Source organism: Miniopterus natalensis, chromosome 9, assembly GCF_054644295.1.
Source record: "Miniopterus natalensis isolate mMinNat1 chromosome 9, mMinNat1.hap1, whole genome shotgun sequence".
Classification (NCBI taxonomy): domain Eukaryota; kingdom Metazoa; phylum Chordata; class Mammalia; order Chiroptera; family Miniopteridae; genus Miniopterus; species Miniopterus natalensis.
In genome coordinates this window covers 29,419,741-29,443,945 of record NC_142089.1, presented here as the reverse complement: position 1 = coordinate 29,443,945, position 24,205 = coordinate 29,419,741, and the positions used below count along the sequence as shown (strand labels likewise).

General features: G+C 50.9%; 1 protein-coding gene across 1 annotated transcript; it reads left to right on the top strand.

Annotated features, from left to right (window-relative positions):
* The first annotated feature begins 1,861 nt into the window (after window positions 1-1,861).
* DMRTA2 (DMRT like family A2) lies at window positions 1,862-4,923 on the top strand. The gene is made up of 2 exons (XM_087819997.1): window positions 1,862-2,423; window positions 3,672-4,923. Exons 1-2 carry the CDS (start codon window positions 1,868-1,870, stop codon window positions 4,712-4,714), a joined length of 1,599 nt encoding a protein of 532 aa, XP_087676123.1. The 5' UTR covers window positions 1,862-1,867; the 3' UTR covers window positions 4,715-4,923.
* Window positions 4,924-24,205: the final 19,282 nt, after the last annotated feature.

Sequence of the window (24,205 nt, the reverse complement as noted above, 5' to 3'; positions counted from 1 at the left end):
AATTCTGTCTAATGGAGCCCTAAGGAGCAACAATAGAGCGGGCGAGCGGCTCAGTGCGAGTCTGCAGCGCCCGGGACTGGGCCCGCCGTGCGCAGCGTCGGGCGCGCTCCGCGAGGGGACGCGGGCGCTAGGGCCGGGGCGCGGGTTCCGGGCAGCCGGTCCCTAAACGGTCCCCAGGCTCCAATTTCCGAAGGAAGGGTTGGACTAAGCGGCGTCCGAGGGGTCCGGAAGTTCGGACATGGTTACCGAAGGCGGGTGACGTGGTCAGATAAGGAGCCAGGGGGCCGCGAGAAGAGGCCAGGAGCGCCCGCGTCGCGAGCTGAGCTGGGAGGCCCGTGCGGCGCCGGCGGAGCCGGAGGATCCTCGAGCCCAAGGCAGGTAGTCGAGGACCGCAGGGAGAGCAGGGGAGGCGGCCCGGCCTGCGGCCCCTGTGGACCAGGCCCGGGCCACGCCGGCCTGAGGGACTGTGCGGCTCCAGGGGCCTGGAGAGAGGCTGCGCGCGTGGAGGGGGGAGGGGTCTAGGATGGTCGGACGCCTGGGGCTCTCGCGGGGACCCGGGGGCGCGGAGGAAGCCGTGCGGGAAGCGCGGAGCTGGGCCTGCTCTGGCCTCCGGGGGCCCCGGCGCAGGTGGGACTCCTGCGTTCTCGCTGAGCCACTTCCAGGGGCCCCTCCCCTGCCTCGGTGCCGCGTGCTGAGCCACCCCCATCCCAGGAACCCAGCTCTGAGACCAGAATGCGGGAACCTGCGTGGGAGCGGGGTCCCCGGGGGCCCCAGGACAGGGAGGGCGTGTCTGACGACTCGGGCCGGACCTGGGAGAAGGCGGTGCGCGGTGGGCAGGATCCCCCTCCTGCGATACCTAACTTGTGCGGGATACTTTTCCGTCCCCGACCGCTCCTCCAGACTGTAACTGTGCCACAGGTTTTACTCCATTCCCACTCCAGCCTATCTGTGCTTGCGGGTTTTTCCCCCTCAAACACACCCATCTCCGCCGCATGAACCCTGGGACCCAGACACGCATGTCAGCTGTTTTGGGCGACCCTCAAGTTAGGTAATCTTTGGGCTGGGCTCGCCTATCCAAAGTCTCTTCAGCTGAATTTTCTCTTTAACCCTCCACCGCAGCCTCCTAAGCTCGGCCCCCTACCCGCTTTCTCTCCCACTCTTCGGAGGCCCGCACCACGGAACTTGTAGCTCCCACATTTCCACGGGTCTCTGGGCCTAACTCTGTCCCTGAGTTATTTCCTAACCCTCACTCCACTTCCTAGAGCTATTATTTCTGTTCCGGATTTTTCTCGTGAACTCTCCTGCTACCACCAGCAAAACAAAACAAAACAAAACACCTCCAGCCCAACCAGCTGAACTCTCCCTCTCTCACAACACTGGACATTTCACCTCGGATGTTTCTGGTTTTTCTTGGCATCAATCTGTTGGTTAAAAACATTCCCTCTAATACAAGTCCCATCAAACAAACATTTCTCTCTATCCGGTGTCACCCCAGTGAAGCTAAACTTTGAGGGAATACTATTTTATTTTCCAAACTCTCCTTACATCCACCTGAACCAGTGACTTTCAAACTTTATGTTTTTATTTTTTCCAGCAGAACCACTGATTCAGACGAAATCTTACACCCAGCGCATAAATCAGATATAAGAAGAGCTCTGGTAGGAGTGGGGTGGGGGGAGCTCGGCCTTACAAAGGGGCTCCAAAGGCACCTCCTCCCAGCGACTGGACGAACAGTAGCCAAACCTCTGCGGCTGAAACTTCCCTCTGTAAGCCTGGGCGTCTCCAGGCCGCGCTTTAGCGTCGCTCACCGCGCGCTCCTCACCGCAAGTCTCTCCCCTTCCCACGGTCTCCCACGCCAGGTCCCGACATGGAGCTGCGCTCCGAGTTGCCCAGCGTGCCGGGCGCGGCCACCGCGGCGACGACAGCGACGGGGCCGCCCGTGGCGTCGGTGGCGTCGGTGGCGGCGGCGGCGGCGGCTGCGGCTTCGCTACCGGTGAGCGTGGCCGGCGGCCTGCTGCGGGCGCCTCCGCTGTTGTTGCGGGCGGCGGAGAAGTACCCGCGGACCCCCAAGTGCGCGCGCTGCCGCAACCACGGCGTGGTGTCGGCGCTCAAGGGCCACAAGCGCTACTGCCGCTGGAAGGACTGCCTGTGCGCCAAGTGCACGCTCATCGCCGAGCGCCAGCGCGTCATGGCCGCGCAGGTGGCGCTGCGCAGGCAACAGGCGCAGGAAGAAAACGAGGCGCGCGAGCTGCAGCTGCTCTACGGCACGGCCGAGGGCCTGGCGCTGGCCGCCGCCAACGGCATCATCCCGCCGCGACCCGCCTACGAGGTCTTCGGCTCCGTGTGCGCCGCCGACGGCGGGGGGCCGGGAGCGGGAGCGCCCGCGGGGACCGGAGGCGGCGCGGCGGGCGCCGGGAGCTCAGGTGAGAGCGCGGCCTGGACGGGAGGAGAGGGGAACAGTAGCGGGGTCCTGGGACTCGACGAGGCGCTGAAAGAGTAGACTCCCCCTCCCCCTTCTCCAAACGTCCTGCCTGCTGGAGCTCGCCGCGCACCCGGTCCCTGGCTTGGGACATAAACACACAGACCCCCCTTTCCCCCTTTCTGCAGCATTTGCGCCCGACTCCTTCCTTTCACCGCGAGCCCAGTGGTGAACGCTTCAGTCTTGTCTCCTCCGCACGGACGGGCTCCAGCTTCCCCGCTCCTTCCCCGGCCTCCTCCCCACCTCGGAAACCCGCGCGCCGTCTCTTTCCCTTCGTTCTCTGCGGTTTTCTCCTCCGCTAATTCTCGACTCTCTCCCGAAATCCGACCCTCTCCGAGCCCCCTCCCCCGGCCCGCACCTCTTTCTCTGCGCATTGAAGACAGTTCGCTGCTTTTCCATGTGTGATTCCTTTCATCGTGTTACTAATGCTCCTCGGACAGCCGCAGGTTGCGCCCCGCTCCTTTCTAGCTTCTTTCCGCACTTGCCCCCGGTTTCTCACTTCCCTCGACGCCCGTCCCTCTTACCCCTCTACCCCTTCCCTGTCCCCACCCTCTTCAAAACTCCCTTGGCTTTTCGGGGCGGCGGGGGGAGGGGATAGAAAACCAGGCGGGCGCCGTTGGCGTCCTCTCAGCTTGGGAGACAAGAACTTCTTAGGTCTTCCTTTTGGAAAGGGTGGCTTAGAAAGAGGGGCTTTATTTTTGCCTGTAGAGAGGTTTGGGATCTTGTCGATGCCCAAGGCGCCGTCCTTTACAGAATATGCTGCCCAGGGCCCGAGGGCACCCGGGCCTGGCTTGGCCCGTGGAAGCACAGAGGTGGAGAGGGCTCTTCTGTACAGTGCGCTGTAGGCGGAAGTTATGTTGGCTCCAGGTCCCTTTTCCAGCGCAGGGCAGGGCTCGAAGGGCGATAAGGGGGGAGGTGCTGGGCACAGGTGTAGGGAGAAGGGCACTGAACGTTGAGTTCACAGGGTGGGTGGTGGGGGGTTAGGGTTCTGGGTACAGAAAGAGAGCGCTCCCTGCGGGCAGGGGGAGAGGGTGAGGGCTGCAGGGACTCGGAGAGGAGGGAACGGTGGAGCCCACGGAACGAAGGTCGTGGGGCTCGCCAGGAAAGGAAACTGGGATGCAAAGGGCTGGGGTGCCGCAGGTGGGGTCGCCTCCCCACTGCTTTCTTTACATCCTGTTTTCTCCCCTCCCAGAGGCCAAGCTACAGAAGTTCGACCTGTTCCCCAAGGCGCTGCTCCAAGCAGGCCGCCCGGGCAGCCCGCCGCCGCCTCCCGGGAAGCCCTTATCCCCCGACGGCGTGGACTCGGGTCCGGGGACATCATCCCCGGAGGTGCGGCCGGGCTCGGGCTCCGAGAACGGCGACGGCGAGTCCTTTTCGGGGTCGCCCCTGACCCGCGCCTCCAAGGAGGCGGGTGGCAGCGGCCCGGGCAGCGCTGGCCCGGGAGGCGGCGGCGAGGAGGACAGCCCGGGTTCCGCCAGCCCTCTGGGCTCTGAGTCCGGTTCGGAGGCCGACAGGGAAGAGGCAGAGGGCCCGTCCGTGCCAGGGCTGGGCGGGGGCCCGGGTCCGAGGCAGCGGACGCCGCTGGACATCTTGACGCGCGTCTTCCCGGGCCACCGGCGCGGCGTCCTGGAGCTGGTGCTGCAGGGCTGCGGCGGCGACGTGGTGCAGGCCATCGAGCAGGTGCTGAACCACCACCGCGGGGGCCTGGCGGCCGGCCTCGGCCCCGCCGCGCCCGCCGACAAGGCTGCAGTGGGCGCAGTAGCCGCTGCGGACGACGGTTGGCTGAGCCGGGTCGACGCCGCCGCCGCGGGCCCCGGGCTGCCCTCGCCGCTGCAGGCCGGCCCCGCCGCGCCCCCGCACCACAGACCTTTGCTGGCCGGCGCCATGGCTCCCGGGACGCTTGGCTCGCTAAGCAGCCGCTCTGCCTTCTCGCCTCTGCAGCCCAACGCCAGTCACTTCGGCGCGGACGCGGGCGCCTACCCGCTGGGCGCGCCGCTCGGCCTCAGCCCCCTGCGCCTGGCCTACTCGGCGGCGGCGCACAGCCGCGGGCTGGCCTTCATGGCCCCCTACTCCACCGCGGGCCTGGTGCCCACCCTCGGCTTCCGCCCGCCCATGGACTACGCCTTCAGCGACCTCATGCGCGACCGCTCGGCCGCCGCCGCCGTGCACAAGGAGCCGTCCTACGGCGGCGGCCTGTACGGGCCCATGGTCAACGGCACCCCCGAGAAGCAGTAGGGCGAGGGGCCTGGCGGCTGGGCGGCCCCAAACAGGGACCCCAGCCTCGTCCCCTTTGCCCGGTGCGCGCTCTGCGTCCCAGCTGAGGCCCTTTCGCGCCAAGGTGGTTTTAAGTTTTGTTTTGAAGGGTGGGTGGGGGAGCTGGGCAGAGAGGAGCAGCTGCGGATGCAGAAGTTCTCGCGGGAGGGGCGAGGCGCGGACCGTCACCCCGACCCCTCCCTGAGGCTCCCAGCCCTTCCCAAGTCCACGAGCCTCGAGAATTCAAAGGCTGCCCTCGGAGCGCGGGCTCTGCCCCTCCTTGAAGCGACGCCCATTCCGCCCGCGCGCTCGAAAGGCTAGCAGGATGCTCCGAGGGTCTGTCTTCTGTGTCTCCCCCTCCCTTTAAAAAATTTTAAATATTTGCTCTAACAAATATAAATTTAGGATGTATAAATCTCTTGGCACTGAGTCGAGTCTTTGGGACACACATATATATCGATATCAATTGTTTAAAAAAAAGGAAACAAGTTCTACGGTGCACTTTCCTCATTGCGGTTTTTGTCGCTCTTTGTTGCTTATGCCGGTAAGCATGGGTTTCCCTGGTGCAGTGTGAGTTTTTATATATGTATAAATCTATATATAATCTATACATATATATACAAGCCAGTGTATAATGTTATAAAATGGAATTCTAAGTTATTAATTGTAATCTGTAGGTGACCTCGGTATTAACGTGGAAAATTTTCAAAAACAAGCAAAAAAAGGAAAAAAATGGAAAAATTAGACTATGCGCGCATTGTACTTATCAGGTTTTATAGACTAAATATATTGTAAACTCGGGGCGAGTCTCGCCCACCTGCCCCTCCTGCCGGGGCCGGTGTCTCCCCGGGAGCCGTCGAGGGGCGCGCGGCGGGAACGCAGCGACTTGGGACTGAGCCCGCCCCGGCCGCCGAGGGCCAGCCCCGCCTCCGGGACTCGCCGACGCCTCGGCCGAGGCGCTGACCGCGGGAAACGCCGCTGCGGAGAGTGGCTCACTTTGTGCTTTCCTTTGCATAGACATGAGCTAGAAATAAATGTTATTTTCTAAGAAAACAACACCGAATCCCGTCCCGATCCTCGGGCAGAGGGATCGAAAAGGTCGTGATTTCCTGCTCGGGCCGCGCCGCCAGGGAGAAACCTGACCGAGGTCGAGGCTGTGGCCCGGACCCTCGGGGGAGCGGGACGAGGAAACCCCGCGGCGCCCGGGAGCGCCCCGCGGCTGAGAACCCGCCGAGGAGCGGCGCCCCCCGCGCGTCCGGGACCCGCGTCCCTCCGCTCGGCTTCGCTGCGCGCGGTCGCCTCGCCAGTGCGCTCGGCCCCGGGACCAGGCGCTTTCCCGGAATCCTGCGAGGCTGGCACCGGGTTCTGGTTCTTCCCGAGGCTCAGATTCGGGCGCAGCCCGGGTCGTACCCCGCGCGCCCCCTTCTGGGAGAGATTTGGGACCGGGGTCCGCGGGGAGGTGGCGGCTGGCGAGGGAAGGCTGCCAGGGAAGACGACGTCCTAGAGTTATTTTGGGGCGTTATTGGAGTTTCGGGAGTAGTGGGGTGCTGCTCCCGCCGGAGGCAGTGTAACCCGAGAGTGGAGGGGAGGACGCGCCTTCCAGCCGGACCTCACTCCGCACCCCTTTTACTTTCCCTGCTCCAGCGGCGCTGAGCAAATTCGCGGCTCCTGGGCCGCCCTCTCCTCCCGCGGTCAGTCCGGCTCCCGACGCGCCGACTCCCCCTCTTCGCGAAGCTGGGCGCCCCCTCCCCTCGGCTGGCCCCCGCGACATCCCGAGGTAAACTTCTGGGGCCGGCTCGAGTTCCGCCAGGCGGTGAAACTTAATAGCAGGACAAGAGAACGGTTTAATAAAGAAGGGCTTTAATGGGGAGCTAATTTGATTGAGTTGCCTAATTCCACTTTAATTGGAAAGGGGTTTGGCTGTTTGGTTATAAAGTGCGAGGGTGACGAGGAGATGGAAGTGGGGGGAGAAGGAGCGAGGGAAGAAAGATGGGGCGCGCGCGGGAGATTGGGGACAGGAAGGAAGGAAGAGGGGGAAGGAGCAGGGAACCGGGCGCGAGTCTCTCCGCCGAGGCGGCGGGGGCGCGGGGAGCGGCCGGGCGCGAACCTCCCCGCGCGCCGCCGCCGCGCGCCTCCCACCCGGGTTTCCCGGGGCCTCGGTCCCCTCTCAGCCCCAGGTCCCCTCCCGGCCTCGGCCTCGGCCCCACCCCACCCCTGGGGAACCTGAGACGCGCCTGGTTTCTTGGTTTCAGGAGAGACCCGAGCTGGGGCTCCTGGGGCTCCCCGGTTCCTGCTGGTGCTCAAGCCAGGCCGAGGGGCGGCCCGCGGGCCCGTGTCACCCGCTCTCAAGAACATCTGGAGCTTTAATTTTTGTTCCTCTCACGGCAAACCCGAAGGAATCCGGTGAGCCGTTTATCATCGGCTCCGTGTCCCCGAGGAGAAAACTGAGGCCCGGCGCGGCTCGGGGGCTCGCCCGGCCGTCGGGTGCTCTGGGTCCCCTCTCCTCGCCCCGGCCCGGGCGGACTCCGCCGCCTCACCCGGGCGCTCTGCGGCCCGCAGCGAGGACCCCGCAGAACCCGGGGCCGGGAGGCCGCCGCCCCGAGCGCGGAGAGGCCGCGGCGCCGCTGACCCGGAGCGTCCTGCGCCGAGGTCGGGTGACTCTAGCGGCGCAAGTGGCGGGGGCAGAGGGGGGGGTTCCAGGCTCCTCGTCTCCCCGCCCCGCGCGTCTGGTCTCCGGGACCGAGGCCCCGCGTGGAAACGCTGGGCAGCCAGTGGCAGCCTGGACCCTTGGCAAAGCCTCGCACCCACGCGCGCCCCTGACCCCACTGCGCCGCCCGGGACACTGAGGCTGAGAAGGACGGCGACCGGCCCAGAGTCGCGCATTTCAGGCTCTGAGGAGCCAGAATCAGAATCCAGGACGCTCAAGCGAGGTTGCTAGGTGGCAGTGTGAAGCGTGTGTGTGCGTGTGTGTGCGTGTGTGTGTGCGCGTGTGTGTGCGTGCGTGCGTGTGTGTGCGTGTGCGTGTGTGTGCGTGTGCGTGTGTGCGTGTGTGTGCGTGTGTGTGCGTGTGTGCACGTGTGCGTGTGTGTGTGTGTGTTGGGGGCCGAGTGGGCCAGTAGCTGCCCCTGGTTGGGGAGCTGCCCCGGCTGGCGCGAGGGGGCCGGGGCCAGAACTCTTCCCGCCTGGAGGCTGCAGGCGGCGATCACACCCCTGATGGTGAGGACAGAGGTGGGAACAGCACCTCTTCTCTGCCCCGAGGGGCAGTTGGGACGGGGTCCCTGCAGGCCGGGTTTATTCCCGAGCTGTCCCCTGCCCGCTGGGCCCGACCTGGCTGGGCCCTGGGAGGACCTGGGCGTCAGTCAGGCCGAGGGCTCTCGCTGTCGGGAAGACAGACTCACCAGGGGCCACCTGATTTTAAATTATTTTTCTCCTCTTCGTAACAGCAGCAGCAGCTGCACACTACTGCGCGCCCACTGGGTGCCAGCCCCGGGTGAAGCCTGTTCCATGCAGGGTCCTGCTCAGTGGGGAGAAAGCCAGGAGCTGGGATCCAGGCTCTGTCGCTGGCTGGGCTTGTTCATCGTGGATGACTTCAGTCAGCAAATATTTACCAAGTGCTTACCGAGGGCCAAGCCCAGTTCTAGGAGCTTGGGATACACAAGTGTGCAAGACAGGCACCATTTCTGCCCTCCTGAAATTCACCGGGTGGTGGGGCTGCAGAGGCCAAGGAGGCTGCACTGGTCGGCCCAAGGGCCAGGGAGGCCTGCCTGGGGAAGGGGAGCCAGGCAGGGCCTTTCACCTCAGTGTCCCCCTCGATGCCAGGGGCTAATAGCAGTGTCTGCCTCTCCGGGTGCCTGAGGGTTAGATCATTTAATGTGCAAAGTTAGCTCACTGCCCACTTACTTGGTGTTCACTGTCACTCTCGGATCCTTTGGTGTGGGTGTTGTCCCATTTCACAGAGGAGTAAACACGGAGATGCCCTGCCCAGAGCAAGGGGCCGGAGAGAAGGGTCCTCAGGTGGGAAGGTGTGGGTTCTGGCGATGCTTCGGAGAGAAGGCGAGGCTGCACCTGCATCCCGGGGGCGATGGGGAGGGACAGCATTGTGACCTACGGCAGGAGGTTGGTGAAGGGTCTTTGTGGAGGAACAGGTGGAGAGGGACAGGCTGTGGTGTTGGACGGACGTCAGAGGTCAGATCACAGAGAACCTGGGGCACCAAGGGAAGGGGCCTGGGTTTCAGAGTGAGGCAGCCACTGACAGGTTGTCTGGTGACATGTGCATTTGGATTGCATAGATTGGTAGGGGGGAGGCTGAACCCCTCTGAGGAGGAGCCATGAGAGGGGAGCAGGGACAGGGAGAGAAGGGGTTGGTTGGCTTCAAGAACTGCTGGGAGCCAGACTCTCCATTACTGATCAGATGTGGGGGGTAAGCCAGGAGGGGACTCACCTCTGAGTCTAGGTGTGTCTGGGCTGGGTGACGCATTGCTGGTGACACTCAGAGGTGCGGGCCACTGGAGCAGAGACGATTGAAGGGTGAGAACAAGTTCAGTAGTCAATATGCAGAGTTTGAGGGGCTTATGGGGCCTCTAGGTGTGGGCACCAACTAGTAGAAAGTGTCAGCGTGTGAGTGGCTGCAGGGATGAAGTGGCCCAGCACTTCCATCTTCCTTCCCATAGGACACAAGGCTCCCTTTGTGGAGGCTACAGGTCGTGTGTGTGTGTGTGTGTGTGTGTGTGTGTGTGTTGAGACCCCAGTTGCAGTTCTGCCTCTCACCTTTTCTATTCATGCCAAGAAGGCTAGTCTCTTAAAATCATTCTCTTAAAATTTTGTACCTTGTAAAGGTCACTGTCCTGGGTCAGGACCCTGGGCAGCCTGTCATTATGACGCCAATGAAGCTTAAACTTCAGGGTTCCCCACCTGTGCGGGTAGGTCCCTATCGACCTGTCTATGGCCTCTATTTCCTGAAGCTTTCGGTTCAGTGGCTCTTTTTCCACCTCCAGCTTGTCCATCGGCACCTCCCCATGCTCTGCACTAGCCACACCAAGCTCAGCGTCACCTAACAGGCGATGCACTTTCCTGCTTCTCAGCCCATGCAGGTCCCTCTGCCTGCAAAGCCCTTTCCTTTCCCTCTACTTTGAGGATCATTCTCACCTCTCCCAAGTCCCAGTGACACCAGTGGAGCTTAGAGCTCAGGACTCGTCCTCTGCACAGGTTCCTTTCAATGTCTTGCACCTTGTGCACATGGTCAAGTGACTTCTTTTTCTTAAAGCTTCAGGCCCCAGTAAAAACGTCATCTGCCACAGCCCAGCTCAGGCCACACCTTCTGGCTTTCTGTTACCGTTAACTACTGTGCATAACAAACGACCCCAAAATTTAGCAACTTAAAAAAAATAACCATTTTATTATCTCATGATTTTGTGGGTCAAAAATCTGGCCTGGCTGGGTCATTCTTTTGTTCCATATGGTGGTGATGGAGATCTCTGGGGGGTACTCAGCTGGTCAATTTGTTGGTCTGAAGGGTGATAACTTCAGTCTCATGTGTGGTGTCTTTGCATAGATGCCTGGAAAACTGGGCTCAGCTGGACCATCAATTGGAGCACTACATGTAGCCCTTCCGTCATGGCGGCCTCAGGGCATCAGGCCTCTTCCATGTTGACTCAGGCTTCCAAGAGCAGCTGTTTCAGTGAACAAAGTGAAAGCTTCATGTCCTTTTATGACCTTGCCTTATAGGTCGAGAAATGTGACAAGACTACACGTTGCAAGTGACTGACACCCCAGTCATACCGATTTAAAAAGAGAGAGTTGACACCCTCCCTGAGGCCTCTCCACAGGCTTCTGCAGCGAGTGGGGCCGCCTGCGGGAAAACCCAGCTCTCAGGGTAGTTAAAGGTGTGCCCATGTCAGCCCTGCATTATGTTTATTTGAGCATTTTAGGGTGGAAGCTTTATGAAGCATGTCACTTGTATTTCCATTTTCTTTTCTAAGGGACAAGAATTTGGGATCCTCCAAGCTTTGATTCAAATCCACCTTGGGAGGCATCATGATGGGGCTGTGGGATCTTACAGGAGTGAGGGTCCACTGGCTCTGGCACTAAGACACTCAATATTTCTGGGATTTTCTGATGTATTTTTAATTTTTGAAAACCTTTTATTATGAAAAATTTAAGCATATAAGAAAGTAGAGAGGAGAGTACAATAAGTCTTTACACATCACATAACTTCATTAATGATTAACGTTGGCCATATTTGCTTTGCCTAATTTTTTCTTTGAAGAATTAAAAGTAATTTACAAATATTGTGAAATTCCACTGTGAAATACTTCAGAATGTATCTCTAAAACATGAGAAATTTTCTAACAATACTACAGCATCATTAATACACTATCAATATTGCTGTCAGGGGAAGGAGGGACTGGATGAAAGAGGGTGGAGGGATTAGCCAAAGAACATACATGCATAAACCATGGACACAGACAACTGTGTGGTGTTGGCCAGAGGGAAAGGGGCGGTGAGTGCTGGGTGGAGGTGGGCAAAGGGTGGGGTGGGGGGATGGAAACACCTGTAATAGTATAAACAATAAAAATATAGTAAAAAAACCCAATTCCTTTATATTACTTGATGTCCAATACATATTAAGATTTACCCAACTGCCTCCATTGGGGACCTATTTATTTACTTACACATACATACAAACCAGGGTTTGGGGGCCCATAGCAAACACTGTCAGAGGCTCACTCATATCCCTTGGACTTTTCAGTCCACTGATTTTAAGCTTCTAGGGTCAGTTTTCTCTGTGTCTAAGGATTTTTATTCCAGAACCACAGAAGGGAGCGGCATACCAGAGTTGGGGTCACGAGAGCCATCCTTCTCAGAGTAGGCAACGAGAGGGTGCATTGTTTGTAGAAAATTTAAAACAATAATAATACTGACTACAACTTGGTCTGCTTTTGAAATTACCACCATAGCTCAGCAATTCTAAACAATCTCAGAGATAAATGTTACTCACCTCAAAAAACTCTTGTTGGTGGCCAAAGTTTGAAACAATCTAGGATGTTGAATTTAAATTATGTGTGCACGTGTGTGAATGCATGCTTGTATGGATATATATACATATAAAATCTATATATTTATTTATTTATATACTATCTGAAATGATTACTTTATTTCTTATGTTTACATGCAGCAAAATTGACTTTTTTAAAGTACATTTCTAAAAGTTTGAACACATGTATAGATTTGCATAACTGCCATCACACCACCCCAGAACATTTCCACCACCCCAGAAAACTATGGGGTGCTCCTTTATAACCAGAACTTCTCCCAACCCCTCACCCCTGGCAACCACTGACCTGCTCTGTCTTTACAGTTTCTTCTTTTCCAAAATGTTACATAAATAGAATCCTACAGTATGTAGCTTTTTTGAGACAGGCTTCTTTCACTTAGCATAATGCCTCTGAGGTTCATCGAAGTTGTTGCATGTGTCAATAGTTCATTCCTATTTATTGTTGCATAGTGTTCAATTGTCTAGCTGTCCCACCATTTGTTACTCTATCCACTGTTGAAAGACATTTGGGTTACATTTCATTTTGGATGATTGTGAATGGAGCTGCTGTAAACATTCATGAACAGGTTTTTGTGTCATAAGCTTTCATTTGTCCAGGGTAAACACTGGAGCGCATGATTGCTAGGACATACGGTTAGCAAATGTAAACTTTAAAAGAGATTGCCAAACTGTTTTCCAGAGGGGTTATACTGTTTTGCATTCTCACCAGCAACATATGAGATGAGAGTTGCCACATTAGTGCGCTTGACTTGTCTCTTTTTTTTTAAACCATTCTAAGAGTAGTGCAGTGGTATCTTACTGTGGTTTTGGTTAGCATTTCCCTAATGGCTAACCATTGTAAGCACCTTTTCATGTATTTATTTTCATCTTAATATCTTCTTTGCTGAACTGTAGGTTCAAATATTTTGCTCATTTAAAAAAATTGGTTTTTTTTTAACAGCTGAGTATTTAAAAATAATTATATCATTGAGATATAATTTATATACCATACAATTCACCTATCTAAAGTGTACAATCCAGTGACTTACAGTATATTTCCAAAGTTGTGAAACCATGACCATAATTAAATTTAGAACATTTTTATCACCCACAAAAGGGATTCTGTACCTGCTAGCAGACACTACCCATTTGCTCCAAACTCTACAACCCCGTACAGCCATTACTTTACTTTCTGTCTCTATAAATTTTTCTGTTCTGGATAATTCATATAAATGGAATCAATCAAGATGTGGTGTTTTTTTTCCCTGCCTTCTTTCACTTAGCATGTTTTTAAGGTTTATCCGTGTTGTAGCACAGATCAGTACTTTATTCCTTTTTATTGCTGAGTAATATCCCATGGCATGGATATACCGCATTTTGTTCACCCATTCATCTGTTGATGAACATTTGAGCTGTTTCTGCTTTGGGGCTATTATGAATAATACTGCTATGAACATTTGTGTACAAGTTTTTGTGTGAACATAAGTTTTCATTTTTCTTGGATATGTACCTAGGAGTGGCATTGCTGGAACATATTATAATTCTATGTTTAACCTTTTGGGGAATTGCCAAACTATTTTCGACTGTGGCTGCAACCATTTTGCAATCCCACCAGCAGCATAGTAGGGTTCTAATTTCTCCACATCCTTGGCAACACTTGTTATTATCTGTCTTTTGGAAGTGGAATCTCCTTGTGATTTTGATTTGCAGATTCCTGTTGGCTAATGATATTGAGCATCTTGTCGTGTGTTTTTGACCACTTGTGTATCTTCTTTGTAGAAAAATGTCTATTTAAGTCCTTTGCCCACTTTTAATTGGGTTGTCTTTTTGCTATTGAGTTGTAAAAATTCTTTATAGATAAGCCCCTTATCAGCTAGATAATTTGCAAGTATTTTCTTCCATTCTAGGGTTGTCTTTTCACTTTCTTGGTGGTGTCTTTCGCAGCACAAGTTTTAATTTTGGTAAAGTACAATTTATCTGTTTTTCCCCTTTGTTGTTTGTATTTTTGATGTTATATCTAAGAAACCACTGCCTAAACTAAGGTCATTTACACCTATATATATTTTTTTCAAGGAGTTTTACAGTTATAGCTCTTACATTGAATTTTCGATCCATTTTGAGTTGATTTTTGTATATTGTGAAGTAATGGTCCTAATTCACTCTTTTGTGTGTGGATACCTAATTGTCCCAGTACCATTTGTCAAAAGACTATTCTTTCCCCCATTGAATTGTCTTGGCAATTGTCAAAACTCAACCATAAATTCAAGGGCTTATTTTTGGATTCTCAGTTCTATCTATTGATCTATGTCTATTTTTATGCCGGTACCACACTCCCCTAATTACAATAGCTTTGCTGTAAGTTTTGAAATTGCGTGGTGTGAGTCCTTCAACTGTGTTTATCCTTTTCAAGATTGTTTTGGCTATTCTGTGTCTCTTGAATTTCCATATGAATTATTTTAGGATTAGGTTGTCAGTTTCTATGAAGAAGTCAGAAAGTTGGTATAGATTGTGTTGAATCTGTAGATTAATTTGAGAAATCCCATCATAACTTTGGTCTTCTGATCAATGAACATGGGATATCTTTCTCTTTACTTGGATCTTTTAAACTTTCTTTTGTTTTTTTAAATTTATCTTTATTGTTGACAGTATTACAGGTGTCCCATTTTTCCCCCCAATTGACCCCCTCCACATCATTATTGTCTGTGTCCATGGGTTATGCATATATGCATATAACTTCTTTTGTTAATCTCTTCCCACTCTCCACCCCCCTTCCTTCTTCCTTGTGAAATATGATCGTCTGTTGCATGCGTCAGTGTCTCTGGATCTATTTAGTTTGTCAGATTCTTTTGTTCATTAACTTCTTCTTAAAGAAGACCTTTCAACATTTCATGTAGTGCTGGTCTGGTGGTGATGAACTCCTTTAGCTTTTCCTCGTCTGAGAAGCTCTTTATCTGACCTTCAATTCTAAATGATAGCTTTGCTGGGTAGAGCAATCATGGTTGTAAGTTCTTGTTTTTCATCACTTTGAATATTTCTTGCCACTCCCTTCTGGCCTGCAAGGTTTCTGTTGAGAAATCAGCTGGAAGTTGTATGGGTGCTCCCTTGTAGGTAACTAACTGCTTTTCTCTTGCTGCTTTTAAGATTCTCTGTCTTGAAACTTTGGCATTTTAATTATGATGTGTCTTGCTGTGGGCCTCTTTGGGTTCTTCTTGTTTGGGACTCTCTGTGCTTCCTGGACTTGTAAGTCTATTTCTTTCCTCAGGTAGAGGAAGTTTTCTGTAATTATTTCTTCAAATAGGTTTTCAGTTTCTTGCTCTCTTTCTTCTCCTTTTGGCACCCCAATAATACAAATGTTGGGCCGCTGAAGTTGTCCCAGAGAGTCCTTACAGTATCTTCATATTTCTGGATTCTTCTTTCTTTTTGCTCTTCTGGTTGGGTGTTTTTTGTTTCCTCATGTTCCAAATTGCTGATTTGATTCTCAGTGTCCTCAACTCTACTGTTGATTCCCTGTAAGTTATTCTTCATTTCAGTTTGTGTAGCCTTCATTTCTGATTGGTACTTTATTAGGTCATCGATGATCTCACTTGTTTTTGTAAGTCTTACTAATATCCTTGACCATCCTTATAACCATAATTCTGAACTCTGTATCTGTTAGCTTGCTTGGTTCTATTTCATTTAGTTCCTTTTCTGGAGATTTCTTCTGTTCTTTCCTTTGTTATATGTTTCTTTGCTTCCACATTTTGGCTGCTTCCAAGTGTTTGTTTCTATGTATTAGGTAGAGCTGCTATGTCTCCAAGAATTGGTAGAGTGGCTCTGTGTAATAGGTGTCCTGTAGGGTCCAGTGGCTCATCCTCTCATCACCTAAGCTGGGCCTTCTAGATGCTCCCCTGTGTGGGCTGTGTGCTCTGACCTGTTGCAGTTGAGCCGTGGTTGCTGTTGGTGTCACTGGGAGGAATTGACCTCCAGGCCAATTGGGTGTGAGGACCAGCTGCAACTATAGGCAAAGAGCTGCTGTGCTGGAGACACCCATATGGAGCAGGATTTACTTCAGTGGAGCTTTGGTGTTCACCAAGCACTCCCCTTGAGTATGTCACTCGTGGATGTGGTAGGGTTGTAATCCAGCATGGTCAAGCCTGACCACCAGGTGCACTGTCTCTGGGGCCTCCTGGGAAGTGCAAAGTCAGCTTCTGCCAGTGCCTTACCCAGGGCCACCCAGCATGAGCTACACAGCAAACCATAGTTGGCTGGTACTTGTGCTGGGCTTAGAGGTGCCCAGGAGAGGCCAAGCTATGAGCCAATGCAGCTGCCATTAGTGCCAGGCCTGGGGCCCCCTATCAAGCCCTATGGGGCCCGCTGCTGCTTGTTTGAGAGATTTTAGGAAAGTCCTAAGCATGAGGCTCGAGAGGCCACTTGCACAGAAAAGCCCCTGGAAACGGCCTGGCTGAGCTGCAGGTGGAGAGGGGCGGGGCCTCCGGGAATCACGGGGCGGGGCCAAAGGTGCAAGTCAGGTGCTGGCGGTTCCAATATGGCGCCTGCCTGCCGGCTGTGTGCGGGGAGGACTCGCAGAAGGAGCCATGGCCTCTGCCAGCCCTTCTGCCCGGGAGGAAGCCGCCCCTCCAGCTCTCGCCCGGATTCCAGGCAGGTTAGTTCCTCCCCGAGTGTCCCGGGTCCTCTCAGGCTGCTGCCCGGCGCTGGGCTCAGAGGGCGCGTCCGAGTGAGTCTGTGCGCTGCCCTTTGAGAGGAGCTGCTGGGGCTCCCGCAGCCTCCGCGACCCTCAGCCACAGTCCCCGCTGGTTTCACGGCCCAAAGTTGTGGGGACATCTCTTCCCGACCCTGGAGCCCTGGGCTGGGGGCCTGCTGTGGGGCTGGGACCCCCTCCCTCCTCCAGGAAACTTCCACCACCGAGATTCCCTCCTGGGTTTCAACCGCCGCACCAGGTGTGGGCCCGAGGCCAGGTCTCTGTGATTCAGCCCCGATCCGCCCGCATCTGCACCCCTTCTCCCAGCCTCGGTGCTGCTTCAGCTCCCTGGTTGTGGGGCTTCTGTGCAGCCAGATCTCAGGAGGCTCCGAGTGACGGTGGTTCTGTATTTTAGTTGTAATTTCGATGTGTTTGCGGGAGGCGGCAGGTGCAGCTGTTACCTACTCCGCCAGCTTGTTTCTCTCCCTAAACTTTCTTTTAACAAAGTTTTGTAGTTCCCAGAGTAGAAATTTTGTACTTCTTTTGAAAAATTTATTCCTAAGTATCTCATTCTTTTTGATGTTATTATTATAAAAGGAATTGTTTTCTTAATTTAATTCTGGATTTTTCATTGTAAGTTAATAGAAATACAATTGATTTTTGCATATTGATCTTGTATCCTGTACTCTTGCTAAACTCATTTATAAGCTCTAATAGTTTTTTCAGTGGGTTCCTTAGGTTACTCTACATAAGATTATGATATCATCTATAAACAGAGATAGTTTTATTTCTTCGTTTCTAGTCTGGATTCCTTTTATTTCACTCTGTTCCCTAAATTTCCTGGCTAGGATCTCCAATAAAATGTTGACTAGAGAGGCAAGACTGAACATCCTTGTTTTTGTTTCAGGTCTTAGGGTGAAATCATTCAGTCTTTTGCCATTGAATACAACATCAGCTGTGCATTTCTTGTAAATGCCCTTTATTGAGGAAGTTCCCTTCTATTGCTAATTTGTTGGGTGTTTTTATTATGAAGTCATGTTGAATTTTGTCAAATGTTTTTCCTGCATCAGTTGAGATGATCATATGGTTTCATCCTTTATCCTATTAATGCAGTGTATTATATTAATTGATTCTTGGATATTAAACCAACATATTCTTGGAGCAAATCTCGCTTGGTCATGATGTATCATGCTTTTTGTATGTTGATGGATTCAGTTTGCTAATATTTTGTTGAAAATTTTTGCATATATTATTGGTCTGTAGTTTTCTTGTGATGTCTTTGCTTTTGGTATCAAGGTCATTCTTCTTTTGAAGAATGAGTTGGGAAATAGTCTCCCTTCTTCTATGTTTTGAAAGAATTCGTGAAGAATTGGTATTGATTCCTCCTTAAATGCTTGGTAGAATTCACCGGTGAAATCATTTGGGCCTGGGTTTTTCTTTGTGGGTAGTTTTTTTATTACTAATTCAGTCTCTTAACTTGTAATAGGTCTATTCAGATTTTCTGTTGCTTCTTGAGTCAGTTTCCATCTTTCTAAGAATTTGTCCATTTCATCTGCATTATCTAGTTTTTAGGCATGTAGTTGTTCATAGTATGCCTTTATAATCATTTAAAAAATATTCTGTAAGGCCAGTCATAATGGCCCATCTTTCATTCCTGATTTTAGCAATTTGAGTTTCAGTATTTTTTCTTGATCGATCTAGCTAAAGGTTTGCCAATTTTGTTAATCTTTAAAAAAACCCAACTTCCTTTTTGTTTTCTCTATGGTTTTTCTATGCTCTGTTCCATTAATTTCCACTCTGTACTTTATTTCCTTCCTTCTCCTTGCCTTGGGTTTAGTGTGTTCTTCTTTTTACTGTTGAGTGTTGAGCACTCTTTATATATTCTGATACAAATTCTTTGAGATTTGCAAACATTTTCTTCCAGTGTTTAGCTTGTCTTTTTCATTCTCTTAACGGTATCTTTCACAGACCAAAAGTTTTAAATTTTTATAAAGTCCAATTTATCAATTTTTAATGGATTGTGCTTTTGATATCATATCTGAAAACACTTGGCCTAACAAAGAGTTTCTCCTATCTCTTCTTTTAAAAATTTAATAGCTTTACATTTTACCTTTAGATCTATGATTCATGTTGAGTTAATATTTGTATAAGGCATGAAGTTTAAATTGAAATTCATTCTTTTGCATATGGATGACCAAATGTTCCAATGCTATTTGTTGAAAAGACTATCCTTTCTCTATTGAATTGTATTTGCATTTTTGTCAAAGGATTAATGGCCACATTTGTGTGCATCTGTTTCTGGACTCTGTTTTCTTCCAATGGTTTATGTATTTATCACTTTGCTAATACTGTACTGTCTTCATTACTGTAGATTTATAGTAGTAAATATTAAGATCGGGTGCCACGACGGGGGACCTGAGCAGGCACTTCTCTAAAGAGGACATACAGGTGTCCAACGGACATACAAAAAGATGTTCAGTGTCACTATTCATCAGAGAGAGATGAATTAAAACCACAATGAGACAACCCCACACCTGCCAGAATGACAACCATCAACAAGTCAACAAACGACAAGCCCTGGCGCGGGTGCGGAGAAAGGGGGCCCTCGTGCACTGCTGGTGGGAATGTAGGCTGGTGCAGCCACGGCGGGAAGCAGTGTGGAGGGTCCTCAAAAAATTAAAAATGGAGCTGCCTTATGACCCAGCGATCCCACTCCTGGAGATTTAGCCAAAGAAAAACAAAACACTAATTCGAAAGAATATATGCACCCCTGTGTTTATTGCAGCATTATTTACAATAGCCAAGATATGGGAGCAACCCAATGTCCACCAATAGACAAGTGGATAAGAAGCTGTGGTGCGTGTATATGATGGAATATTACTTGGCCGTGAAAATGAAATCTTATCATATGTGACAGCATGGATGGACCTAGAGGGGATTATGCTCAGTGAAATAAGTCGGTCAGAGAAAGACAAGCACCGTATGACCTCACTTACATGTGGAATCTAAAGGACAAAATAAATGAACAACCAAAACTGAAACAGACTCATAGGCACCAAGAGCAGATCAGTGGTTGTCAGAGGGGAGGGGCTTCGGGGGTCTGGGTGGAAGAGATGAAAGGATTAAGCAGCACAGATTGGTAATGACGAGACAGTCACATAAAGCACGGCGTAGGGAACATAGTCAATAATATTGTGGTAACTACTGCGCACTAGAATTATGGGGAAATCTTTGCAAAGTATATGGTTGTTTAACCAGTATGCTGTACGCCTGAGACCAATGCAAAACAATGTTGAAAGTAAACTGTAATTAAAAAAATAAAATAAAATTCGGTGCCATGAATCCTCCAACTTCATACTTCTTCCTCAAAACTGCCTTGACTATTCTGGTTCCTTTGTTTTGTCATAAACATTTTGAAATATGTTTGTCTATATCTGCAAAAACTGCTGGGATTTTGATTGGAATTGTGTTGAATTTATAGATCAATTTCAGGTTCAAGGGCGAATTGAAATTTTCACTTTATTGAGTATTCCAACCCCTGAACATGGTACGTCTCTCCTTCCATTCAGATCTTCTTTCCTTTCTTTCACCAGCACTTCAAGTTTTCAGCGTATAGATTCTGAACATGTGTTAAATTTATACCTAAGTACAGTATTTCATTTTGGGGGGAACAATTGTGTTATTTTAAAAAGTTGCTATTATATAGATATATAGTTGATATTTGTATGCAAACATTGTATCTCACAACTTTGCTAAACTGACTTATTAGTTATAGGAGCTTTTTTTTTTTTTTTTGTCATATTGGAGTTTTCTATACAAATAATCATGTCATTTATAAGCAAGGGTAGTTTTACTCCCACTACAGTGCTGAGTGGGAGTGGTGAGAGTAGAGATCCTTGCCTTGTTCCTATCCTAGGGGGGAAAGAGTCAGGCTTTCACTATTAAAATGATATAGTTCTGGGTTTGCTGTTCTGGGCTTCAGGCCGCCTTTAGGTCCAGGTGGGAGATACTGATATTGGAAGAATAAAAAACGAGGAAACTCACCCCTGGATTAGTGGTTCTTCAACTTCTGGTTTCCTTCCCCAACCCTCCTGCTTTTGTTTACTTTCCAGGGTCCTCAGATAGCTGCTCCGTGTGCTCTTCCTGGGAATTTTTGTTGCATACAATGGGAGAGACAGGGTGCAATGTGCTTAATCCATCTCAACTGGAACCAGGACCCAGTGATCACTGTCTAATTACTTACCCTTTAATAAGCATTGTGTTCTACATGGAAGTTAATTCAGAGGAAACCAGCTCACACAGTCAGCCCCCAGCTTATGCAGACTGAGCTACATGCATCTGTTTCAAGAGTACGTTTGCAAAGGTTCAGAATCACTGGAACTTGCTTAAGACATAGCTCATCATGACTCCAACCTCTGTGGAGCTACATATTCCCGTGTTTAAACAGCAGGTTTGACAAAAATGATAACAGTACAGCGAGTGTAAACATAAAGAACCAGAACTTGAGTTAATTCTGCTACTGCCTGTGACCTCTTGGAGATTTTATTTGTGTTTAAAATTTAAAACCTTTAAGTGTGAAATTTGACATATAGTATTTTTGTTTGGTCAGCATGGTGCATTTTAGGTAAAAGCCAAAGATATTAGTCCCAAACCCTTATTTGTGCCTTGTACAATCTGTTTCTAAACTTTTATGGAGTGCACACTTTTGGAAGTGTTTATTAATGTATGATTTTTTAAAACTTTGGAAAAAATTATCCATTCTTTTCAATAGCACCTTATCATTAAAAATGCAGAAGGCAGGTACATCAGTGGAACCGACGCTGTGAGGCAGATGAAGCGGGGTGCACAGCATGGACAAATTTTGCAAGTTAATGATGACTTTGCAAGCTAAAAGAAAGCATGGGCATACGATCAACTCATCATTTGTTCTTTGTGCCACATGATTTGTTTTTTATTATTTAGTGTAAAATTTTAGATGAAGTTAAAAAGACACAAAAATATTTGCAAAGAGCCAGATTAAGCCTTGAACAATGTACAGTAGAGCTCACACTTGAAGACTGGCACATAAAAATTCTGGAGAAGGCTGTTGACCATACAACGTGAAATGAAAAGAATGGACGTTTACAAGAAAAAAAAAGAATTAAAATTCAAAGAATGCCAGGAGAAATGGCAAAAGATCCAGAAGAAAGAAAAGGACAAGGTCCGAATGCTTTGGTCATTTCTACCAAAACTGGATACTCATTCTAAAGCAATGACTCAAATAACGTCAGCGTTTGCTGTAATTCAGCCGTTCCACCTCATTTTGCAGAATAGAAGTGGAGGTCTTTACTGAGCATAATGAATGGTGAAGACACTCTAGTGGAAATTTTCTATTCTGGAAACAATTGAAATCTACTAGAATTCACCCCCCAAAACAAAGTGATATATAGTAGTATCATTTCTGGAATTTGCTGTGAAATGGGCTTTTCTGGTGCTGGAGCCTTTCCATGGCCTGTGACTGCCTTCCCACTTGTTTACCTGCCCAGTCCACCCATCACAGGTGGGAGCCACTCATTGTGATGCCGCAAAAGCATCCCACTTCCCACCAGAAATGGGACTCCTTTTTGCCACCTGGCTAATTAGCGACATTATTCTAGAATCTTCTTCCGAGGTCTGCTTTCCAGTCATTTCTATCACCAACTGCTTAGTTTGGGTTTCTCCCAAAGTTGATCTTGAGACAAGATTTTGGGGTAAGAAGCTTATTTGGGAGGTGGTCCTAAAGAGGCCCAGTGAAGGAGTGTGGAAGTGAGGCAGGGAATGGAGCAAAGCTAACAAAAGGGAGGCTAATGAGCAGGTTACCTCCGGCCTCACTTGGAGCTCAGTTCAGCTGGGGACCCTCTCAGGCTGAGTGGCACACTCCTTGGAATTGTCCCGCTGAGGGCGGGGGCGCAGGAGGTCTTATCCACGCCTCCCAGTCCTGGGGTGAGGGTGGTTCCTGGTGTTAACTCCTCAGCGTTTCTGGCCTGCCCTGCATGCGGCGGAGAAGACTCCGATGCTACAGAAAGTTCCCGGGCAGAGAGACATGGGACGCTGTTGGCAGCCTTGGAAACTGCAGGTGGCCTCTGGGTAGGCCCAGCGGAGGTGGACTCCAGACAGCCAGCGTCTCCCTTCTGATCACAGCCACCGCCTCCCTGCTGTCTCCCAAGGCTCCAGGCTGACCTTGCCATTGTGCTGGCTCAAATCCTGGAGTGACTTCCTGTGGCTCTCAGGATAAAGTAGCTACTGTTCCCTGAGGGCCAGCGAAATGCCAGATGGGTAAAGATCTTCCCTTGAATTAGGACATCTTATCTTCATAAGAGCCTCATCACATTCATTTCACTGAGGAGAAAACTGAGTCCCAAGGAGGTGTGAATGCCTCAGGTTGGCGGAGCTCCTTCACGATCCTGCCCCCCCCCCCGACTTCTGAGCCCTCTCCTTTGTCCCAGCCTCACCAAATGGCTTGCAGTTCCCCAGACAGACCCATCTTCACACCTCCCTCCCTTTCTGTGCTCACTTTCCTTTGTCTAGAATCCTTTTTCCTTTCTAGGTCTTGCAAATGCCTTCCTACACCTCAAGACTCAGCTGGTGACACCTCCTCCAGGGAGTCCTCCTGGCCCTGACAGGCTGTTAGCCCCTCCTTGGTGCTGCCGCCATCTCTGTGCAGTCAGAACACTGACCTCTTGGCAAGGATGGTGAAAGATGCTGGCAACTGGTGAAGGGAGGAGCTGGGGCATCACTTGTTTTGGGGCCACAGCTGACTGTGAGGCAGGGTCTGGAGTCACCTGCTGAGAGGGCAAGGGGGTGATGGTGCAAATGAGAGAAGACCATTTGGCCACCAGGGGGCAAGCAACGGCGGACCAGGAGGTCCCAAAACTCATTTTTCAATGAGAGCCTCAGATTCTTCTTAAGGTGCAGAGCTGGGTGTGTGTGTGTGTGGGGGGGGGGGGGGGCTTGTCCCCAAGTTACCATTGGCTGAAAAGACCTATCTGTATGGGGTGTGTGTATCCCCATGGGGGCCTTCAACACCACAACCAGGCAGCAGACTGGATTTAAGTCTCATTTATTGAGTATGGGGTGTGTCTGAGACACTGGAACACCCATCATTTCTTTTACTCTTTAAAATAATCCCGTGAGATTACTGTTATACCTCTTTTGGAAATAATAACAGAACTCCTTGCTTGGAGCATCCTGTGCGCCAGGCTGGCCCTTTGCATTGGTCACCTCATTTCATGCTCCCACCCCGCCCTGTCGAGGAAGAAAAGGTCCTTGTTATCTCCATTTTGCAAAGGAAGCGGGTTGGCCAGGGGAGAGAGCTTAAAAACTTGCCTGAGGGGTGCCCGTTGTAATTAGAGGCCAGGTTTTTGGAGGCCAGCGTGCACCTCTCCTGTGCCATCTGTTTGTTGTGCTCACTGTCCAGGTGTCCCTGATAGGCTGGAAATTGGGGGAGTGGGGAGCAAACAGGACCAAAATCTCTCTTTGTCCCTAACAGGGACAGTGAGCATGGCCCGCAGACCTCCCATTACTGTCTATCTCTGTCCTTTGATTCCTCTCAGTCAGCTGCTTGGGGGCGAAACTCCCTGCTGACCCACCACTGAGCCCCTACCCAGGGCCTGGCATCAGCACAGTGGAAGAAAGGGCCAAAGACGGGATTCTGACCCCTGGCTCTGGTGTTCCCTGGCTCTAGATGCATGTGCTAAGTTATGCAAGCTTTCTGAGCCTCAGTTTCCCCAGTTATTATATGGGG

Excerpts from the sequence above, each read along its gene's own strand:
- DMRTA2 (XM_087819997.1), top strand. The coding sequence starts at position 1,868 with ATGGAGCTGCGCTCCGAGTTGCCCAGCGTGCCGGGCGCGGCCACCGCG. Across the intron at positions 2,424-3,671 it reads GGCGGGCGCCGGGAGCTCAG|AGGCCAAGCTACAGAAGTTC; the intron begins GTGAGAGCGCGG and ends CTCCCCTCCCAG.